The 23392-nt window shown below is 43.8% G+C and overlaps 1 protein-coding gene across 5 annotated transcripts in view; it reads right to left on the bottom strand.

The window, feature by feature from the left end:
• NUDT13 (nudix hydrolase 13) overlaps positions 1–23130 on the bottom strand; it is a 28665-nt gene extending 5535 nt beyond the window's left edge. The window contains exons 1-10 of one of the 5 annotated variants that reach the window (XM_084845632.1): positions 22738–22783; positions 19250–19352; positions 16270–16588; positions 12281–12420; positions 11842–11949; positions 9034–9140; positions 7218–7343; positions 5806–5917; positions 4638–4792; positions 3465–3685 (exon numbers count right to left, since the gene is read on the bottom strand). In XM_084845632.1, coding sequence (XP_084701758.1) covers positions 3491–3685; positions 4638–4792; positions 5806–5917; positions 7218–7343; positions 9034–9140; positions 11842–11949; positions 12281–12420; positions 16270–16322 — 996 coding nt within the window. In that variant the 5' untranslated portion in view covers positions 16323–16588; positions 19250–19352; positions 22738–22783 and the 3' untranslated portion in view covers positions 3465–3490. Of the gene's footprint in view, positions 1–3464; positions 3686–4637; positions 4793–5805; positions 5918–7217; positions 7344–9033; positions 9141–11841; positions 11950–12280; positions 12421–16269; positions 16589–19249; positions 19353–22737 lie in introns of all 5 variants that reach the window. The other 4 variants (XM_084845633.1, XM_084845631.1, XM_084845629.1 and 1 more) reach the window with 4 other exon arrangements.
• Between the last annotated feature and the right edge of the window lie 262 nt (positions 23131–23392).

The following is a 23392-nucleotide window of genomic DNA, read 5'->3' as shown; positions in this document are numbered from 1 at the left end:
AAAAATCGACCTGGGAGGGGGCATTCTGGTGGGTGGAGAGAAGAGGAAACTGGAGACGCCGGTATACAATTTAACCTGAGTCTCCTCCAGCCTCCTTCCCTCCCCCTCCGAAGTACCCTCACTAGACTAGCTGAAAAGCCCATCTAGCAAAAACTCAAAAATCAGATGACAGGGAGGCAAAGCTCATCTCCACCACTTCTCCCACCCTACCAACTTCAGCCCGGCAGGGCACAGGAATCTTCGAAGCCTCTGAGTTTGGGGGCTTCCAAGCAGCAATGGCACAGTCCGTAGGATTGTGCCATAATAATATGAATTCTCAATCAATATGAATTCCCCATCAATATTCTCAATCATATTGGCTCAATATGTATAAACCTGCATATGAATAAACAGTATATCGGGGGCGGGGGGGGAATCATGCTTCCATTTTTTTACATGATGTCCAGCCATGTCATAACCAGGACCATCTTAGAACAAGCATTCCGTCCTGAACAACAGAGACAAAAGGATGCCTCTTCTAAGGTGGTGCTTGCCAGGCAGTTTTTCTAAGTATTAGCATTTTAAAAAAGAAAAACCTGCTGCTGGATTAATTGATTTAGAGGTTTTTTACTCATCCCATACAAGTACTCTCACTGGATGCTGAAAAAGCATTTGACAAAATCCAGTAGGGGTACCTATATTAGAAGCCTTTAGTCCCATTCACCTCCTTAATTTTTCTCCCGGTTCTGCAAAATGTATGCCACTCTATATGATAAGTTATCATTAATGGAATTACTTCATTCCATTAAAGTTGCAAAATGGTATATGTCAGGCTGTCCCAATTACCCATTTTCTTAGCTGTTAAATTTGGTGATCATGAACATAAAAAATACTGTACATTAATTATGCATTCTTCTTTTAAAAAAAAAATCTCATTCAGCTCCCACAATTCCTGGCTCTTGCATTGGTAACTGACATTCCTGGATCCTTTTCAGGGAATAAAATCAATTGTAGTAAAGTACTGGCCTTGAAATGGCAGAGAAGCTGTTGCAGTCCCTCTGGTATTAATTGGTGATTTAAGCGGGCTAACAAGATCAAATACTTGGGTGTTTTGAGATCTGTCTCAACAAGCTGAACTGTTCCTTCAAAATATTCAAGTATATCCAGATATAATACATTTCCTCTGAGCCCTTGGGGCAGAATGAAATAATTACAAAGGAATGCAATTCCAGGAATTAGACATATATTAGTAACCATACCATTTCCTCCCCAAATAGATTCTCGCCAGGGTCAAAACTATTGCTGCAGAACTAGTTCCATGAGCCCAAGGGGATTTGCTTTTCCTCAGAACCGAATTCCCGTCCCCACCTCATTGCTTCATGACAAATTTACTTTGAAACTGAGCACTGTTCAAGAGCAATCATGATATGACATGATGCCGTTAAAACAAAATTAAAAATTCCACTGGGCTAGTTTCAAAAGTCTAAGCAGCAATTTTAATCCCAAAGATCAAATTGCTTAGGCAATTCATTTCAGGAAAGAATGCATATACAAAATCAGTTACAAAGACCCACACAGGCTTAAATCCTTCCCATTTTAAAAAAGATTATAACTGGACAGCTTTTCTACTAGCATCTTCTAAGTATTGGACAACAGATCCTGATGTCACATTGTTAGACAGGCCTAAAGTAAAGGACTATAATTATTACCCCTGCACAAATGGACCAGAAATGCTTCCAGCACCTTAATTATCCAAAAATGTATTCATCAACTACTCAGGCAATTAGGCAGGATTGGAAAACATATTTTATTGCTTTCTTATATATCTCCTATTTGGATTAATAAATTAGGGGTGGGTGAATTCATGAGGTGAGATTAAGCTAAGTCTGGCATTTACACTGATCTGGTTTGCAGATAACACTAACCCATGAGTTTATTCAATCCATTTTAACCCATGATTTGTTGCCCTACCCAGGGTTTGTCTGGCAGGCAATAGAACAAACCGCAGTTTGTTTTCTCAATCCCTGAGCTGTTCGTTTCCTTCCCTCTTTGCCTGCTCGCTCCTTGTATCCCAAATGCCTTTGCAGGGCTGTAGTACTGGCGGCTGGGTTGTTTTTTTGCACTGTTGCCCACCACCTCTGTAGCCTGGTGAAACAACCCATGAACCACCCACGGTTCTCAGTTCACATGTAATGACAACCCATGGTTTAAACAACCAAGAGTTCACAACTCAAAAACAAACAATGTGTTCTCTTTAACATGGTTAACAAACCACAGTTTGTTAGTGCAGCTGGGTTGCACATCATGACAACTTAGCATTCAACAACCCATGGGTTAAATAAACCCATGGCTTACCACTGTGTGCAAAAGAAGTTCCTATTTCACAGCTTATAAACAGAACAAATTACCCAGCTACAGGCTGCTTATAGGATTCCCTCTACTAAAAAATGTCAATGTATCCAGCCCAACGCTGTTTAAAACTTTTGGCACCAATTCTCTTGGGATATCATTTCTTCTTGAAATTATTCAGACCTTGCAAAATGCCAGAACTTCTGGTAATTTTATACACAATTATGCAAACATATAGCAACCTGAACACGGATCACCTAAGTGTCAAGAGGTGTCCTGAATAATCACTAAAGCCCAATAGAAGGTGGCACTAAGAACAAAAATTGCCACTTTGGATACTTAATCCAACAGAAATCAGTTGATATGTTCCTTGGGCTTCTCAATGAGAGAAATGAACAGATATTCTTTGTGGTGGTATTATTATATAAAATCTCAACAACACTGAAGAAAAGGGTTTAAAATCAATTATTCTAAATCACTGAATCAATTAAATGTTGCCAACCATATAGGTCTTCATCGTCATCACTGATTACTTTGTATTAGTCTTTAAGGCCCCACAGGATGCTTTGTTGTTTTTTCTGCAAATGGCTGTACTTTGAGGGTATTAGCAAAGTTCTGGCTTCAAAATATCCAGCAAACTGCATAAATGAAGCAATCATAAATGCCATGAAATATTTACAGCTGACTGCAGAACAGGATATGTTGTAAGACACACCTACATATTCATAGCAAGCTAGCCCTCATTACTGTAAAAGTGACTCAATAGGGCTTAGAGATGGCAGAGGTTGGTTGTTGCTGGTAGCTAAGAGGATGGGTTGACAAAATACAGAATTCGTTTTTCAGATGTAACAGCACTGGGCCATTGTGTTGGGAAGGGAATGATAGTCACTGATTGTTAGAAACAAATTCCTTTTTGCCTAGCTGTGGGACTGAGGAGGCAGCAGACAGACAATCACACTCAGCACCCCAAACCCACCCAGGTGATATATTCTTACAAGATCTGACAGCAAATTCTTTGGCTCAGACAAAAGTGCTAAGTGGTACAGTTCCCTCTGCCAATAAAAATCCTGCGTGGAGGGCCACTGAAATTAGGACACCATTTGTAAAATTAGTACCAGCACCCAGAACATTTTTACCTGAAACAGGAAATGGCTGAATAGTTCTAAGTTGGCAGAGAGGCCTGCTTCTTAACCCATTCCTGGATCAGCTGATGGGCTATGGCTTGCTTAGGTGGCACCCAAAAGGAGAGGCTTTCATCGTTTGCTTTGAAAAGCTTCGGTTCTCTTCCAAGGGCCTTCACCACCTCCGCATGACTGAACCACTCGGCAGCTTCAAGCTCCTGTTTGTTGATGCTAATCTGCAAATAAATAAATAAATAAAATCAGAACAAAGTAAAAATTGCAGTGTCCTGACAAGAGCTAGTGTAGTGCTATGGCTAAGGCTGAACTGCGAGACAGGAAGTCTCAAGTTCAGATGTCACCTCTGTCACAAATCCACTTGCTGGCCAGGCAATGCACTACTGTGTCAGCCCCTTTCCCCACATGCAGTGTAGGGATATGACTATCAACCTATCTTATAGAGCTGTTGAAAGGCTTACCAAGTGAATGTACGTGAAGTGCTTTGATCAAGCAAAAAGCACTATATAAATGCTAAATAGGTATTCATGACTATTAAAGTAACTTCTGCAGTTCTGCTAGTCAGGCAACTTGGAGAGAGAAGCGGGGCTGGGAAAGGGAACACACCTTAACATGACCCAGAACTATTTGCAGTTGTTTTAAACTCAGAACCACCAAGATGAACCAGGGTTATTTCTCAAGAATCACACATTTAAATAAACCTCACCAACAAAGTTTGGCTTGGTAGCTCCTAAACGAGAGGGGTGGGGAACCTTAGGTCTGGGGCCAAATCTGGCCCTCCTGGGGTCCAGATCTGGCCTTCCGGGGTACCCCAGAAGGCTGAATCCCCTTCCCCTGGTCCCACCCTCTTTCCCCTAAAATACCACTCATTTGGTTTCTTGGCTTTTGTGTGGTTTTTCCTCTCTTCTAAAAGGTTGAAAAGCTTCTCCTGAGGCTTAGTTACTGGCAGGAAGAGCTTTAAGTCGAAATATGCTGGCATTTTTCATATTTTTGGCCCCACCCCTGTTGCCTTTGACTCCGTCCTGGACCCCTGCCACCAGTGGAATACAGCCCCCAAGAGTTTCTCTGAAACTGAATTTGGCCCTTGGGCTGAAAGCGGTTCTCACCCTCATCCTACACCAAGATAAATGGCCCAACTAAAAGGAGAATTCCCCTGCCTGCCCACCTGCTTACCTCGCTCCGTTGTGGATGGACCAGGGCATGACAAGCTATCATTAGTGAACTGTTTGGGAACGGCCAGTGCTGAGAAGCGGAATACCACAGAGACTCCACCTCCAGTCCCACTTCTTCAGCAACTTCCCGTCGGACTGTCTCTTCCAGAGTCTCACCTAGGAGCAGAAAGCACATCCAAAGGTATCCTGCGGGAATGCTACCCAGTTCTCTTTTGGATAAGCACAAACATTTCTCTCATGACATACAGAAATGAAGATAAACCCCTTTTAGGAATGTAACACAGTCAAAGTTGGGCTTGCGTGCCACTTAATTGACCAGTCAAATGTCGTCAGGTGTCTGCTCTTTGTTGTTTTGTTTACCGTGGTCAAATATTCCATGATGATTAAAGAATTGACCTGTTACCTATATAGCACAACTGATTTTTAAAAATGGCTTTCTGCAGTTGCTGTCGCTCTGCTTTATTTCTGTTTTCATTACATTTTCTTTTTTCTTTAATGTAGCCTGGCCCTGATGTTTCAGGATAAAGGCCAACAAGATGAAACATTCAGTAAATCATTCACATTTACAGAAACCTTACCTGACATTGTTAAAGTTATAATAATTAATTACCATTGTTAAAGTTATGTTAGTGTTTCATAATACTTACCTAATGTGTCTTCGTAATTAGCAAAAATAATAAACCTGTGGATAATTAAATTTTATTTGCAATACTTGACTGATCAATTGACCAAATCTTTCGCATGATCAAACAACCCACAGTTAACAAACCAAAGGTTGTTTTGAGCGCACAGAAGCAAGCTCCCAGCCACTCGCCTGCTTCTGCTTTGCTAAACCCATGAACGCCTCTGGTCCTGGGTTGTTTGTTGAGGGAGAAACAATTTCCGTAATTTCTAAGTCTTCCAAGTTCTTCAAGAGCTGAGTCCATTATTTCCTTATTTGAAAGCAATTTCAGAATAAGTGCAATATATCCATTAACTGTTGCTTGGCCAGGTTCTCAAGTTATGGCAATTACATGATGCAATGCAAAGAGCAAGTCAGCTGTGGAAGTCTTCACAACTCATCACCTCTGCCCTGAGCAAGGTATCTATTCCATGCTACACTGTACTCTCGCCCATCATTAAAATACTGTGCGTACAAACTTATAACATGGCATTATATGCTTCCTTACCCACATCGCAGAAGCCAGACAGAGCGCTGTACATCCCTTTAGGAAATGATGCTTGCCGTATAAGAAGGCATCGGCTCCCATCAGAAACCAAAGTAATAACCACTGGAGACATCTAAAAAATGCCAGAAAGCACAGCAAGGCAGAGTACAGATTAGCTGATTAAAGGACAAAACTGCAATTCAGACCAGAACACCACAAGAGTAGAATGTGTGAGAAGTGCAAGTGACCTCTAGAATGGCTCCTACTCACAATTTCCTGGCTCTCATAGGCAGACTGCCAGAACCCAGGATCCTGCTGCGGACTTTGGCACCACCATGCAAAAACAGCGGGGAGCCATGGGGGAATGGGTTCCAATCTGGATCCAGACCTTGGACTAGGCAGGGGGAGTTAGCCCATCCTTCCTGCACCACTTCCTTGGTAAACCCCCTGCCCCACCCTCTGAGGCTGCTATTTGTCCTGTTAGTAAAAGCATATGGGCACACAAATCTTGCCCATATGTTTTCCAATTGGGGCAAATAGCAGCTTTGGGGAAGTGATTTTCATCAGGAAACTTATGTGGAAAGGAAAGGGTTAACCCCCCCTCCCACATGGTCACAATTTAGGGGCTTCTCCACATCAGGTTTTTTATCTCGCAACTTTACCGGAGCTTCTACTTCTGAATTCTTTGTGGAATTAAGATGGGCTCCTTCACACATACTTCCTGGGTTTCTTCAGAGGATTGGCTTTATCTGCAAGTTCTATATCTACAGCCACTAGACGGTGCTGTTGTTATAGTGCCACTTCCTCTTTACACAGACAAATCAAACCACTTCTTTTTATTACCTCATTATTTCCATTTCAAATAAAGCCATGGACATGGTCAGAAAGCACGGGAGAAGCGCTGGAGGTTGTCGACATCATGTAAAGAACCCACAAACTTTCATGAGTAACCAATCCCAATTGTAGGCTAAAAGCCCAATGTGGAGAAGCCCTAGAACTCACACACTGGCCTTATTTGTTTCCCCTCTGCCTGTCTTCTTTCACTTGGGGTAAATCAAAGGGAGAGGAGACCTGGGCTGAGCACACTTTGCTTTGCTTAAAAGTATTCTGCATCTATTGACAAACCAGATCATTTCCTCCCCTTTTCCAATTGCTCCCCTAAAAGGGTCCCAAGCTCAACTTGAAGCAATGCCAACAGTACATTTACAGAAAGCCCTTTCTAGCTTTAGCAATCCTGGCTAGTTGTTTCAATGGCTCTAGAACAGCCTTCCACAACCTGAGCCTCTGGATAGGTTTTGGACTACAACTCCTATCACCCCCAATTATTGGCAATATTGACTGGGGCTGGTTGGCATTGTAGTCCAAAACATTGGGAGGGACCTAGGCTGGTGAAGGCTGTTCTAGAACATGTCCCTTTCCATTCAGACACCCACCTGTGGGTAATAGATGATTCCACTGCTGTGACAAACCCGTTTGCTCCCAGCCAGGTTCTTCATTGTGGGCTGCCCAGTTTTGCAACAATACTGGTTGTTGTCATGCCAATGAAGGAGAGCCTGAGCCTAAACACATCAGTACATTGAGTCAGGTTATGAAGCAGACTGAGGAATATTCTAAAAAGAACGTTAACATCGTTCTGAAAATGCCATCTTTCCCCTATGAACCACCCATGTAAATCAAAACTCTGCTTATAAAATGAGAAATAAATTTCTCCTGGAAATAATATTTAATTCACATATAATGTCGTTCCTCTAACAGCATACATTTTGTCTTCACAAGAGCCTTCAGGGTCAGGTAGGTTGGCAGTGAGATAAGCACTTGGCCAAGACTATACACTGAGCTTCATGGCTGGGGGGGAATCTGAGATTGTAGGCCCCTTCCAACCCTGCTATTCGGATTCCCTCAGATCTCAGAGAGGGGATCTGAGATTCCCACATCCAGAGACACTACACCACACTGGCTCTAAAATAAAAGGAGGCACACCAGTTTTTTTTATTTTTTGGTCTCCCTGTGCACTCTCTCTCTCAGAACCTGGCCTCTCAAGTATTGCTGTGGGTTTATGAAGTCAGAATAAATTGCTCCCTAGTCAAGTGTCTTGCTTAATCATTTCTCCAGCACTTTGCAGTGCTTTACCATCCTTAACAGCCCACTCCTGAGTGACACATCAAACCAGAAGCAATGAGATGTTCCTCAAGTCAGAGTTCACTAGTGCGGGGTGTATGTGGCCCTAACAATCCGACGGCCAGCTCTGGTGGGCTCGGCTCTGGCTCACAGCACAGTGATAAGTCACTTCCAGTCCCCAAATGTGGTAAACAGCAGCTGTCGCCACATGGGCAAATTTCAACTGAAGAGGTAAAGTCATGTCTTGATGACTTCACCACAGCAAAATGAAATGTGTGAACCAGCCATAAACACAGCAAGTATAAGAAACAGTTCTGATCCCACCCACTGCCTGCTTCCACTGCATTTTTGTGTTTCAATAAATCAAGATTGTAATGCATTAAGGCAGGGGTGGGGAACCTCCTTCAGTCTGAGGAACTAATTCCATTTTGGAGAAGCTCTTGGGGGCTGCATTCCACTGGTGGGTGGGGCTAAAGGCAAAAGGGGTGGAGCCAAAAGTACCAGGATATTGCAACTTTAAACTCTGCCAGTAACTCTGCCTTAGGAGAGGCATTTCAATCTTTTAGAATGGGAGGAAAAAACTACAAAAGCTGGAAAGCCACCAATCAATTGGCAGTTGAGAGAGAGGGGCGTGGCATTCTGGGGAACCCCCAGAGGCCCAGATTGGGAACCCCTGCACTAAGGGATTTTGTGTGGTGGCAGTGGGGCTTCTGGCAGTGATCAGCAGAGCTGTTCTAATGTCCCAGAGGGATGGAGAGCATGACAGAAACCAGGTTCTTTGGCTGACAGTAGTTGACCTGCTCTGATCAGGATCTGGTTGCCATTGACACAACTGACCTGCTTTGATAACAAGCCAATGGACCAAAGCAAAGAAGGGCACAGAAGGAGGGCTGGATGATGGAGTGGAGCACAGGAATGAGGAGAACAGAAGGACAGAGGGAGACAGCTGAGAGGGGAAGGAAAATGGAGAGAAAATACATTGATGTGGCCAGGAGTTGCAAAGGTTAAGGGGAGCTGAATTTCACATCCTGATCAGAATTAACAGTCAAATTTTTGTCTGCAGGATTCAAACACTACTATATGAGTAATAGCTGACACAAGCAGTCTCAGTGTTTGCATGCAAAATCATACCGTGGAAATCAAAGATGCATCTTCCTGTTCTAACTGGAAGAAAGCTTTCCGTAATTCGGTAAATGATCCATTGAGTTCAGATTCAATGGCAGATCTCTCCAAGGATCCTGGAATTCAATAAATCTGTGGGAATCAGACAGCTCCATTAATACCCCCACCCCACACCCTTTTGTGTTGTATCACCAGCAGATCATTAGAGTAGTGCAGCTGATGATATCATTGCAGCAACAATATCATACTGATAGTAATTGAGTCATAAGGTTGGGGGTTGGACTAAATTACTTCTCCAGATCCCTTCCAACTTGGTTATTCTAGGATTTTAAGACTGGGGTCTGCTAAACTGGTTGAACCAGTAGGACTGCTGGAAATTATATTAATGGTCCTGGGAAATATCCCCTTGGTTAATGAAATTGCAGATTAATGGTCCACAGTGACTAGAGCATGGGCAGATAGTGCTCTGGAAATGGGGGTGACTCTACTTCCCACTGCAGATGATGTAAGCAAGAAATCTGTGTGTGAAAGAGACAACAGACTGACAGCTTTAGAGATAGACTATGGAGAGTCAGCTGAATTTTAGGTCTCTAGAGAGAACAGCATCTTGAGGTATTGGCTGTCTCTCTGGAGATCTTATGTAGGAGTAGTGGATTTCAGGATATCTGTCAGAGTGTTAAAGCTGTACTTCCACCTATGCTCAACCTGTATATTTGTAAATAAATGCAAATATTACAAAATGCCATAAGTCTCCTGTTACCTCCTTCCAAAGGAACCCAAACCCAGGTAAGCACTGCACCCTTGAAACTTCCCACCATACAGAGAATTGGGGTGCATATGACTATATGTTACCACAAAATGAAGTCACATTCAGTCAAATTAACTTTAGAGAAAAGCACAGGTGGAAAAAAAATCAGGCTTGAATTCAAGTTTGCAGATGACATCAAATCATTCAGCATGGTGAAAGCCCAAGGAGACTGCAGTGTTTGAAGTCTCCAAACTGAGCAAATGGGCACCAAAATGACAAATGAGATTCAATGACGTAGTTTGCATTTTGTAACAACCCACAGTTAAACTGTGGGTTATTAAGATGAGTGGGAGCTCATTCAAACTCTGGGTTGTTCGTCCAACAACCAGAGTTCCAAGTTTGGAAGTCAGGATAAACAACCCAGAGACAGAGCACTCCTGGCTTGTTTATCACAGCAAGAGCAGGCAGGTGGTCAGGAAACAGCACACACATTCACTCCCATTCTTTCAGGGGTACCCAGGGTTCATTTAAACCCTAGGTAGCTGTGTAGTGTGAACCGGGTCAATGTAAGTGTAAAGTGATGCATGCTGGGGGGAAAAAATCCCAGCTTCACCATATATCGATGAGTATCTGAGCTACATACATGGTGTAGCTGCATTTGGAATATTGTGTATAGTTCTCACTGTTCCGTCTCAAAAAGGTTGTTCGATTGTGGAAAAAGGGGCAGGAAAGGGCAACCAAAATTATCAAGTGGTCATGGGGTTCTACCTATAAGGAAAGGCTAAAAGAGATGGGGCTTTTTCATTAAAAAAAAAATGACTGAGGGCAGAATCCAACACTGCCCCTCACTTATTCTATTATACCATTAGAGGTCGCTTACTCTAGCAGTACATCAATAGCATAAGCGGAGTGGCAGCATTGGATACTGCCCTATAGAGGGACATGACAGAGGGCTCTGAAACTATTAACAGTGTGCCTAAAGTGGGTAGATAAATTTTTAACCCTCTCGCAAAACAATAGATCTTAGAGTCACCCAGTGGAATTGATTGGCTGTAGATTCCGGACACATACAAGAAAGTGCTTCTTACCATAGGGTTGGATCCAGATTGAGATGCATGAAACTGGGCTGGTGGGAGCAGACTTCCCCACCCCCTCCTCCCCATGGCAGACCCTTTTAGCCCCCTAAAAATGCTACACAGAAGTTTGGGGGACCCTGCTGAATGGGGTGAGCTGGGCAGGATTCCCCTCGCAGAGGCACCTTCCATAATCAGAGTCCTTCCAACAACAGAAGGCAGCTCCTGGACCCAGCCGACAGGGAATAATGGATCTATCAAATCTGCTACCACAAGATGGATCATCTGGAATGTGCGACATGCTTGAACCACTGCCTCATCAAGAAAAAGCAATGCTCCTTTGATCCTCCATTCACAACACTACTGTTCCTAGCAATACCTGGTGATGTCCACAGGTGCAGATAGCTTTAAAGGGGATTAGATAAATCCATGGGAAATAGATCAAGAAAATAAGCCAAGAAAGCTAAAGGGAACCACCATCTGCAGAGTTTGCCAACATACACAACACTGCCCCTCTCAGCAAGGACTCTATCACAACTGTCAGTGGCTTTGTGAGTACATTCCAAAGAACTCTGACTGTATGGGGGACATTTATTGATGATCTGGGGAAAAGATTCTATGTTTTGCTGATTCCTTTATAAAATGTAAAATCGGGAGCCCGGTCCAGTTGGGCTCTTGCGAGGGTGTTAGAATTAGGAGCAAGTGATCACAAAGCAAGTAAAATCCAGTTATAAAACCATAATATCAGTGTAATCGGACAGTCATAAAACCAACAGCCAAGGTCCAGTAGCTAGTGTGTTAAAAACCATCCTTAATACCTTTCTTGTGTCTTACAAGCTTTCTTAAAAAGGAAGGTTATAAAGACATAAAGGTCAAAAGGATGTCTAGGCTGCTATACAAACTTTCTTAGTAAATATGTATGGGATTCAGCTTCATGCCATCCATAGCCTGTTTAGGGCTGGATGTTAATATGCATACATAAAAACTAATTCAAACCTAGATCCAGAGCAAAATATGGTGTGCACTCATCTGAACAGCCAACCAGCATGGAATCCTCTATCCTCTCTTCACTCTGTCTAAATTTCTCCAGAATCCTTTTAATTTCTGAAAACCAAAAGAATAGAGGAAGGGATATGTTTAAAAAGGTATATTAACACAACAATACTGTGAATCTTTGTTAAAAATGTTTACAATCTCGGACAGCAGAACAGAGAAGTTTGTAGAGCAGATCTTCATCACAAAACCTAAACTAGGATGAAATCGGTTTCACAGTAATAGCTTCCTGAAGAAACACCAGGAATCACCCACCACTTCATGCTCTTTGAGAGCAGGCAATGAAAACATCCTTAACACCTTACAGATATAGCACCTCTTATGAAAAGGAAGTGTCCATTTGTCTAGGAGGCCAATTACTGTAATAGAGAAACTTAATTACCTGCTGCATTTATCTTTGGGGCCCAGAATGTTTTCCCTTTTTGCTGCACGAAGGGGGAGAGGTTGTAAAACAAGTAGAAAGCTCCTGAGTTATAGGCTTGCCGACAGGCATCATCATCTTCTTTTAGCTCAAACATATATCTGCAGTTGGGAAAGGATGAGAAGGAGCATTGCATGACAAAACCGAAACCTAGCAGTCCAGTCCTATGCATCTGATCTTATGGGACTTTCTCCGTCATCAGTGAGTTTAACTGCGCATCTCTACTCAGAAGTAAGTCCCATTGAGTCCATTGGGGCTTACTCCTGGGTAAATGGGTATAGGGCTGCAGCCTAGAGCAGGGGTGGGCAGAAGGTAGATCTCCAGATGTTTTGGACTTCAAGAACCCCTGCCAGCAAGGCCAATGGTCAGGAAAGCTGGGCGTTAAAGTCCAAAACATCTGGAGAGCTACTTTCTGCCCATCCTCTAAAGTGGAGCATGTAGTTTCTTCGGCAATGTTTCAAGGCCCTTCTTGTGAACTAGTATTAACTGGGCAGGCGTAAGGTTATTAACAAGACATGTGAAGCTTGTTGTGACGTGGGGATGCAGAGATGGTGCTGAATTTTAGCTTACCACAAAAATATTTAAAAGCGTAGGAGCCCATCCCCCACCCCACAAAACCTTGGTACATATAGGGGTTGGGTTGCCAGCTAGCCATAAAAAATCAGCCCAGCTTGATCTTGTGTATAACAATAATTTGATGTTCAGAAATCAGCTGGGCAACGCTAGTCAGAGCACTGAAAAGTCAAAGCACAACTAAAGGGCTCAGTTCAAAATCTGGCAGTTCTCTAAAGAGAGAGAGAAAACAAAAACAAGGCAGGGAGAGAGACAGGCACTTTTCTAGTGGCAAATAATTATTAGAATTATTATTACATTTATAGCCCGCCTTTTTCCTCTTGCAAAGAACCCAAGGCAGCTTACATGATCTTCCTTCACCTCATCTTATCCTCATAACAACCCTATGAGGTAGGTTAGGCAAAATCACCCAGTGAGGTTCATGGGTGTGTTGGAGGTAATGAGGGTAGAACTGGGATAAACAAAATATTCATTATTATTATTAATTACATTTCTATACCACCCCATAACCAAAGCTCTCTGGGCAGTTTACAAAGATTAAAAACATTAAAAAATACAGTATACAGAGGTTAAAAGCCATTTACATTAAAAACCACTAACAGACAATATACACAAAGGCAACATATATCTAAAACAACTTCAAGCAATCAACCATAACCATAAGACAAATCTCATTTAATCTCATCATATGCTGCCAAATGCCTGGGAGAAGAGAAAGGACTTGACCTGGTGTTGAAAAGACAATAATGTTGGCGCCAGGCGAGGCTCACTGGGGAGATCATTCTGTGGTTGGGGGGCACCACCAAGAAGGCCCTCTCCCTTGTTGCTGTCTTCTGAGCAACAGAAGTAGGCAGCTGGACGAGGGCCTTAGATGTTGAGCATAATGTATGGGTAGCTTCACGTTGGGAGAGGCGCTCCATCAGGTATTGTGGTCCCAAGCCGTGTAAGGCATTATAGGTTAAAACCAGCACCTTGAATCGGGCTCAGAAACAGTGCCGAATCGGGTTCAGGCAGCCAGTGCAAGTGGACCAGAGTTAGTCTTATATGTGCAGACCTTCTGGTCCCCATTATCAATCTGGCTGCTGCATTTTGCACGAGCTGCAGCTTCTGAACCATCTTCAAAGGCAGCCCCATGTAGAGTGCATTGCAGTAATCTAACTTGGAGATTACCAGAGCATAGACAACAGAAGCCAGGTTATCCATGTCTAGATAGGGGCATAGCTGGGCCACCAACCGAAGTTGTTGGAAGGCACTCCGTGCCACTGAGGCCACCTGAGCCTCAAGTGAAAAAGTTGGCTCAAGGAGAACCCACAAGCAATGAGCCTGCTCCTTCAGGGGGAGTGCAATCCCATCCAGAACAGGTTGAGCACCCTCCATTTGGTCAGAAGAACCACCCACCAACAGCATCTCAGTCTTGTCTGGACTGAGTTTCAGTTTATTAGCCCTCATCCAGTCCATTGTTGCAGCCAGTACAAAAGAGGAACCAGGCAGTGAGTGTGTAATGCCAGTGGGGAGAAAGTGCAGCCATATTCACACAAAGAGATACTTCAGTTAAAGTCTAAACGTACTTCAGTTCTTGTATTCTCACAGGAAACCTCGGTTTGCAGGCAGGTGTGCATCTAACTGGGAGCTGCAGCCAATGCAAGTGTGCCTGAATAATGAATACATTTGCAAATATTTTTGTAAGATCTACATACTTTAGGTGTATACTTCGAATCAAGCTTCCATTGATTCGATTTGCCTCTTATTTAGGAGTGCTAAATAAAAGCAAAGCAGTTGGCAATTTTATATTGACAGATAATCGTCCAGTGTATTTCAATATACCTATCACCTTCGTAGTGAAGACGGCTACTCTATATGAAGCTCATGCCACAATAAGCCAGTTTTGTCTCTAAAGGCCAAACCAGTCTATCACGGTCTTCCTGCCACAGTCGAAAGAGTCTATTCTTTAGGGCTTTATTTGGGGGGAGGAAATTAACAAACAGAATTATCACCAAATATCTCTGAAGATGAGTATGCTTTCAAACTCATTGCATCTGTAGAGGAGGATAAAAAGTAAAGGTGTCCCCAACCAGTCGTGTCCGACTCTAGGGTGTGGTGCTCATCTCCATTTCTAGGCCGAAGAGCCAGCACTGTCCGAAGATGGCATGACTGAACACCGAGGTGCACGGAACGCTGTTACCTTTCCCGCCGAAGCGGTACCTATTTATCTACTTGCAATTTCTTGCTTTCGAACTGCTAGGTTGGCAGGAACTGGGACTGAAGACAGGAGCTCACTCCGTCACGCGGCACTCGGGTCTCAAACTGCTGTCCTGCTGACCTTCCAGTCTGCAATTCAGCGTCTTAACCACTAAGCCACTGCGGCCCCTTGTAGAGAAGGATAGACACAGTGATTTCTTCAGGATGCTTCCAACCCTATGTCAGCAAGCACCATATTTGAAAAAGTAAAAAATAAATAGCCAATTGCTTTGAATTTCAAATATCCACAGAGGGAGGGCTGGGATGAAAAAATATGATTTGAAACTGTATATTGTTGAATGTGTATGTGGACAGGGCTGGCCCAAGACATTTTGCTGTCTGAAGTGAAGAATGGCACCCCCTCCCAATCCATGTATGAAAACCATCTGGTCTGCCAGGTGAATCAGTCTTCAACACTTACAATGGTACAGAATCCTCCACTGCACCTGAAGGTAGCAGGCTAACCCAGGGGGCACACAGCAGGCTGCATGGCACACACATTTTTCCTCCAACACTTTGCTGCCATCTCCCAAGATCTGCTGCCTGAGGCAATTACCTCACTCTGCCTAATGGTAGGGACATCTCTGTATGTGACTTAACCCTGTTAAATGGTTCAAGAAACACCTTACCCCATGCTGCTAGACTAGACAGACTCAAGTCATGTTTACCAAAAGAAGGGAATCAAAATAGTGTCAAAGAAAGCCATGTGAATGCTGTCATCTAAGATAACAATCCAGAGAGCCAGTGTGGTATAGTGGTGAGAGTGTTGGACTGGGAACCAGGAGATCCGGGTCCTAGTCCCCACTCAGCCATAGAAGTACACTGGGTGACTTTGGGTCAGTCACAGACTCTCAGCCCAACCTATCTCACAGGGTTGTTGTTGTGAGGATAAAATGGAGAGGAGGAGAATAATTAAAGCCACCTTGGGTTCCTTGCAAGAGGGAACAAGGTGGGGTATAAATGCAAAAAAGAATAAAGAAATAAAGAAAGTATTCTGTAGTAGAATCTATTTGCCAACCCTGCTCCAGATACTTAAAAAAAACTGATAATAAATATCTACTGGAAACTGTACATTCAGCAATATTTTGAAATCAACCTTCAACATAGCATACTATTTGTTAATAATAAAACAAACTAACCCATGTTGGTCCATAAGAAAAGATCCAAGATCCATGGTCAGGCAATACCTCATCCACAGTCAGGCAGTTTATTAGGAACGCACACGCGCACACACATGGCCCAAATTGTGAGCGAGCCTTCAAGATTTCCAGATCTCTTCATCAGGCAAGAAGTTACAAAAAGTGGGAGGGGGGAGGGAAAAGACTGGGTGAAGGCTGACTAGATGTTGAAGTCATCTGCATGTTCAGAGTCTTAGGATGGAATGTGATAGTTGTAGAACCAGACTTAACTGGATTAGGCTGTCCTAGGGGTTACGCAGGTTTCAAGTTACACCTAGGACTGTTGGAACAAAGAAATAAGTAACGGCTGATTCCCAATTTTTGAAAATATAAAATCCAGTTGTTACTCAGATTTGTCTTCAACCTTAGGCAAAACACTCTGGATAGAATCTAATGGGGCGCTTACACCGTCCTGCCAATTCCATTGTGCAAGCAGCCCCCACCACTTGCACAACGGCAACTTAGCACTTCTGGGGACAATCCGAAATGAGTAGAAATGCTCATTTCTGGAAGGGGGCAGGTCGGGGAGCTCACATAAGAGAGCTCTGCCAACCTGCCTCCTTCCAGAAATGAGAATTTCCACTCATCTCGGGGCTTCTCCTAAAAGGTAAAAGGTAAAGGTGTCCCCAACCAGTCGTGTCCGACTCTAGGGTGCGGTGCTCATCCCCGTTTCTAAGCCGAAGAGCCAGCGCTGTCCGAAGACACTTCCATGGTCATGTGGCCGGCATGACTGAACACCGAGGTGCACGGAACGCTGTTACCTTTCCCGCCAAGGCGGTACCTATTTATCTACTTGCAATTTCTTGCTTTCGAACTGCTAGGTTGGCAGAAGCTGGGACTGAAGACGGGAGCTCACTCCGTCACGCAGCACTCGGGTCTCAAACTGCTGACCTGCCGACCTTCCAGTCCGCAGTTCAGCGTCTTAACCACTAAGCACTGAATCCCTTTTACGTAAGTGGTGGATCCCACTTGTGCAATGGAATTGGCAGGACCCCCCACTTGCAGAAGGGAATCGGGGCAGGGGGGAGGAATCAGCGGGGATGTAAGTGCCCTGTTGGATTCCACCCACAGTATCCTTGGTAAGCAGAGAACAATAGCAAAGAGAAATATAGTATTTGTTATATTCTCTTATGTTATGTATTAGCAAACCTGGAGATGAATTTTGGATTACATTGTGTCGGTTCATATCATTCCAAAACCCATAGTCAGGAGATGAGATCTCAAAAGCTTCCCCACAATTTTGTGTATTTTTGGTCAGCCCTAATAAAGGAACTAGAGGGCCGCGGTGGCTTAGTGGTTAAGACGCTGAACTGCAGACTGGAAGGTCGGCAGGTCAGCAGTTCGAGACCTGGGTGCCGCGTGACGGAGTGAGCTCCTGTCTTCAGTCCCAGCTCCTGCCAACCTTGCAGTTCGAAAGCAAGAAATTGCAAGTAGATAAATAGGTACCGCCTCGGCGGGAAAGGTAACAGCGTTCCGTGCACCTCGGTGTTCAGTCATGCCGGCCACATGACCACGGAAGCGTCTTCGGACAGCGCTGGCTCTTCGGCTTAGAAACGGGGATGAGCACCGCACCCTAGAGTCGGACACAACTGGTTGGGGACACCTTTACCTTTACCTTTAATAAAGGAACTGCCCGATTGTGAATTTTGGAGTGTTTGTTAATAAGGGGCAGTATCCTGCATTGCGCAAGCACTAGCAGGACACACCAGGAGTACAACAGGAAGTGAGCAGACTCTTAAGCAAAGGGAAACTAGCAGATATGCTCATTCCTGGAACAGAGCAGGTCAGCAGAGCTCACAAAACAGAGCTCCACTGACTTGTCTCGATCCAGAAACAAGAGTTTTGAGGGTTGCTTAAGCATCCGCTATCTTCCTATTGAGCTAACTGTCACTCCTGCCAGCACAACAAAATCAGTGGGAGCACAGTGACAGTATAGAATGCTGCCCAATGTTTCTTTTAAGAAGTTATAATTTTGGTAAGATGTCAAGAACTGACAAAGAAATGTTACTAAGGACTTGAAGTTGGTCTCCTGGAGCTTTCAAACTGAATTTTTGCCCTTTTGGCACTTTCTAAGCATTGACAGATCTGCCTGCCCATCAAAAGTCATACAAAAGTTTTCATTCTCTAAGGCTGCAATCCTATATACACATACTTGGGAGTAAGTCTTATTGAACTCAATGGGGCTTACTTCTAAGCAGACATGTATAGAAGTGCACTGCTATTTGTCAAAGTAATTAAGGGTGCAAGCCTATACCTGACTATTCAGAAGTGCCATGACTTACTCCCAGGTAGGTGTACATAGGATTTCAGCATTAGGCTGCAATACTATACATACGTACTTGGGTGTAAAACTCAATGGGACATACTCAGTAAACATGTATAAGATCAGGCTGCATGCCCTAACAGTCTTTACAAAGGAGGAGAACTAGATGCAAAATGAGAACACCTCTTACGTCAGGTAACTGAATCATTCATGAGAACCAGTTGAAACATTCCCAGCTTAATTCTAAAGCCAAACACAGTCTAATTAGGCTGAGATCCATAGTAGATGCAAACTAATTTGATGTGATTATGGATGACTGATCAAACGGCATTTGCTACCACGTGGGAAATGGGACTGGACTATAGTACTTAATAAAATGAATGCAAGAATTTGCTCCATCCAAACATATTAAAGATAGTTTGTCTAGATTTTGAGGAGGCAATCAGCAAGCCTGACATTCTGTTTTAGCAGCTGCTCCTTGTTTCAGTGTTATTTAACCAATGCTCAAAAAGTGCAATGAAAAGTGAGGTAACCCTTAATTAAAACAATAAGCAGTAAAGCAGTAAAACATTACCATGACACAGGATTAATTCTTGATTTATCCCATTAGCAAATGTATTTGAGAATACTAGATTTAACAGAGCTAAGCCTCCAACTTCCCACAGGTTAAGAACTGACCTCATTCTATTGACATAAGTCGAATGGAACCTGTAATATAGTAAGGAAGTTCTTCTATATCCCACTTGATACGCCAAAGCTATTGCCATCTCGTGTGCCGCAGCTTAAAAAACAAGAGCAAGACCATATTCAGTGCAACAAATAGCTACAAAATAAGCTTGGCTTTAAATTACCAAAGTTTCTAACATGATTATTACAAAAATCTGTTTCACTCAGAGGAGAAAGAGAAAAATAATGCGAGGAATTTGACAACAGACATTTGAGAATTTGACACAAGACACTTGTGTGCTTGACCCTTGCCCTTCATGGCTTATTAAATCAAACAAGGAGGGGTTGTCCAGCTGGGTCCAGGAGGTTGTAAATTCCTCGAGAGAGGGAGTGGTGCCTGCCGCTTTAAAAGAGGCAGTAATTAGACCACTCCTGAAAAAGCCTAACCTGAACCCAGAGGATGTTAACAATTATAGGCCAGTGGCCAACATCCCCTTCCTGGGCAAGGTGCTTGAGCGGGTGGTTGTAGGACAGCTCCAGGCACTCTTGAATGAAACGGATTATCTAGATCCATTTCAATCGGGCTTCAGGCCTGGTTTTGGAACGGAAACTGCCTTGGTCGCCCTGTGGGATGACCTCTGCCAGGAGAGGGACAGGGGGGTGCGACCCTGTTGATTCTCCTGGACCTCTCAGCGGCTTTCGATACCATCGACCATGGTATCCTTCTGGATAGGTTGTCTGGGTTAGGAGTTGGAGGCACTGCACTACAGTGGTTCCGCTCCTACTTGGATGGCCGATTCCAGAAGGTGGTGCTGGGGGATTATTGCTCTGTGCCATGGCAATTGTGCCATGGAGTTCCACAGGGCTCTATTTTATCCCCCATGCTGTTTAACATCTACATGAAACCGCTGGGGGAGGTTATCCAGAGGTGTGGGCTGAGGTGCCATCAATATGCGGATGACACCCAGCTCTACCTCTCTTTCTCATCAAAACCAGTTGAGGCAGTGGCTGTTCTGAATCAGTGCCTGGACATGGTAATGGACTGGATGAGGGCCAATAAACTGAAACTCAATCCAGACAAGACGGAGGTACTGTTAGTGGGTGGTTCATCTGCCCGGCTAGGTGATATTCAACCTGTTCTGGAGGGGGCTGCACTCCCCCTAAAGGATCAGGTTCGTAGTTTGGGGGTGCTCTTGGATCCAGAACTGTCACTTGAGGCACAGGTGAACTCAGTGGCACGGAGCACTTTTTATCAGCTTAGGCTGGTATACCAACTACGTCCTTATCTGGACAGAGATAGCCTAGCTACAGTTATCCATGCTCTGATAACTTCTCGTCTGGATTACTGCAATGCGTTATACGTAGGGCTGCCTTTGAAAACGGTCCGGAAACTTCAGCTGGTCCAAAATAGGGCAGCCAGATTGTTAAGAGGGACTGGCCTGGGAGCTCATATTACGCCAGTACTTTTCCAGCTGCACTGGCTGCCAGTCCATTTCCGGGCCCGATTCAAAGTGCTGGTGTTAACATTCAAAGCCCTTAACGGCTTGGGGCCAGGTTACCTGAAGGATCGCCTCCTCCCATATGTGCCTGCCCGGACCTTAAGATCATCATCAGCGGCCCTTCTCCGTGAGCCCCTGCCAAAGGAAGTGAGGCGGGTGGCTACTAGGAGGAGGGCTTTTTCTGTTGTGGCACGCCGGCTCTGGAATGAGCTCCCTAGTGAGGTTCGCCTGGCAACTACATTGTATTCCTTTCGGCGCCAGGTGAAGACCTTTTTATTTTCCCAGGCATTTTAGCATTTTAGCTTTCTAAATTTTTATCTTTGCTGTTTTAAATCTGTATTTTAAACTCCTGCACTGCTGCTAGGTTTTTTATTGTGGTTGTATTGTTATATTAGGGGCCGCGGTGGCTTAGTGGTTAAGACGCTGAACTGCAGACTGGAAGGTCGGCAGGTCAGCAGTTCGAGACCCGAGTGCTGCGTGACGGAGTGAGCTCCCGTCTTCAGTCCCAGCTCCTGCCAACCTTGCAGTTCGAAAGCAAGAAATTGCAAGTAGATAAATAGGTACCGCCTCGGCGGGAAAGGTAACAGCGTTCCGTGCACCTCGGTGTTCAGTCATGCCGGCCACATGACCACGGAAGCGTCTTCGGACAGCGCTGGCTCTTCGGCTTAGAAACGGGGATGAGCACCGCACCCTAGAGTCGGACACGACTGGTTGGGGACACCTTTACCTTTATTGTTATATTGTGGTTTTAATGTTCTGCATATTTTAAATTGTTTTATTGTGTGTTGTTTGGTTTTAATTTTTGTGAACCGCCCAGAGAGCTTCGGCTCTTGGGCGGTATAGAAATGAAATAAATAAATAAATAAATAAATTGAGAAGATGCCCTAGAATACACAGATGGAAGATGGCTCAAGAAATGGCTGCAGAAGCTCCAACTGTTATATATATATATATATATATATATATATAATTTGTGGCTAGTTTGTATGCTTTATTTAGATTTTATGGTTTCACCTTTTATGCATAGGTTTTCTTTTATTGTAAGCTCCCCTGAGGACCTTTTAGGAGGGCCTTTAAGATCCAGAATGGGGAACCTGAGCATAATCAAGAGTAAAACTGGAGATGTAGCTGCTACATACGGATTTAAAAGTAATTCTGCTTTGGCCCTAACAGAGCAGGTCTAGGCACATTTACTCAGAAAAACATCCCACTGAGTTCAATAGGATTTATCCTGTATATATTTAGGACTACACCCTTAACATTCTGTTAAAAACAATTCAAAATATAAAGCCCCCCAGGGTTATAAAGTAAAGTATGAATTTATTATGAATTAACTGTCGTCATCATTATTACACAACTGCTTCCGAAGACGTGCAGAGCTGGCTGTGACAGAATAAATTAATACAGCATGCAAAGAAAAGCCTTCAGCGATATGTGACAGTGGACGGGAAGAAGCGCTGAAGCAGTGCTTTTTAGTTTGAAAAGAAGGGATGTCAAGTACATAAATGTCCCAGCGTATGTTCACCGGTGAAATCTTGGAGCATGAGGTTCTGCTTCTAAACACACAGAGAGAGAGAAAGAGAGAGAGAGACGGAGGGAGGGAGGGGTGATTCCTATGCATGTGACGAAGTGGACTATGAAAACTTATGCTACAATAAACTTTTTAGTCTTTACAGTGCCGCAAGACTCTGTTGTTTAACTCCAGAATTCCTAGGACGAAGGTTGCAGTGGATTGCATGACGGATTCCGCCCACAGTATCCTTGGTAAGCAGAGAACAATAGCAAAGAGAAATATAGTATTTGTTATATTCTCTTATGTTATGTATTAGCAAACCTGGAGATGAATTTTGGATTATGTTGTATAGTTTTCATCAATAACTGAGGGGTTAAAATTCTAACTAAAGAGCTCAAAAGCACCGGTCTCCTACACTGCCTATCATTTTTAAATCCCTCTGGACTTAGGCATTAGTCAAGACAGACAAATGGATTCCTTCCACTTACTGTTTTCAAAAGCAAACTGCCGCTTCCGCCAGCAACCGCAGGGACCAAGATGGATTTTAGAGGAAGTACTCGGCTCAGTTAGTCTGTGATTCAAAACTATGTTGCCCATAATCCTTTGCCTCAAAAACGTCCTCTGGGAAGTGTAGTTCCACAAGTACATTGTTTAACAATGTCAAAAAGGATAGAAGTATATATACTGCACGTTTTCTAAAGTGCTAATGTTGCTAGGATTTGGGTAGTCTTGTTCTCGCTTTTCTTATTATAGCAGAGAAGAAATCAGTAAGCAATTCTTTACATAAATTTAAACATCAGAGACATTTTTTTACCCAAAGGCAAAAGGGGTGGAGCCAAAAATGTCAACGTACTTTAGCTTAAAGTTCTTGCTGCAACTACGCCTTAGGAGAGGCATTTCAACCCTTTAGAATGGGGGGAAAGTGCACAAAAGCTGCGAAACCACCAATCATTAGGTGGGAGAAAGGGGGTGGGGACAGAATGGAGCAGGATCCTCCAATCCTGGAGGACTGGATTTGCCCCCCCCCCCCCGGCCTGACTGCTTTCCACTTTGTAGGATGGGGTGGAGTCTAAGAGCTTCTGGACTGACACATAAAAGGTCTCAGACCTTGTCGGAGGAAGTTGCTGGCTAGGAGCTATCACA

This window comes from Heloderma suspectum, chromosome 3 (assembly GCF_057233095.1).
Source record: "Heloderma suspectum isolate Gila_16-S chromosome 3, 16-S_ref, whole genome shotgun sequence".
In the NCBI taxonomy this organism is placed as follows: domain Eukaryota; kingdom Metazoa; phylum Chordata; class Lepidosauria; order Squamata; family Helodermatidae; genus Heloderma; species Heloderma suspectum.
The sequence above is the reverse complement of the archived record's forward strand: the minus strand, read 5'-3'. Positions and strand labels throughout refer to the sequence as shown.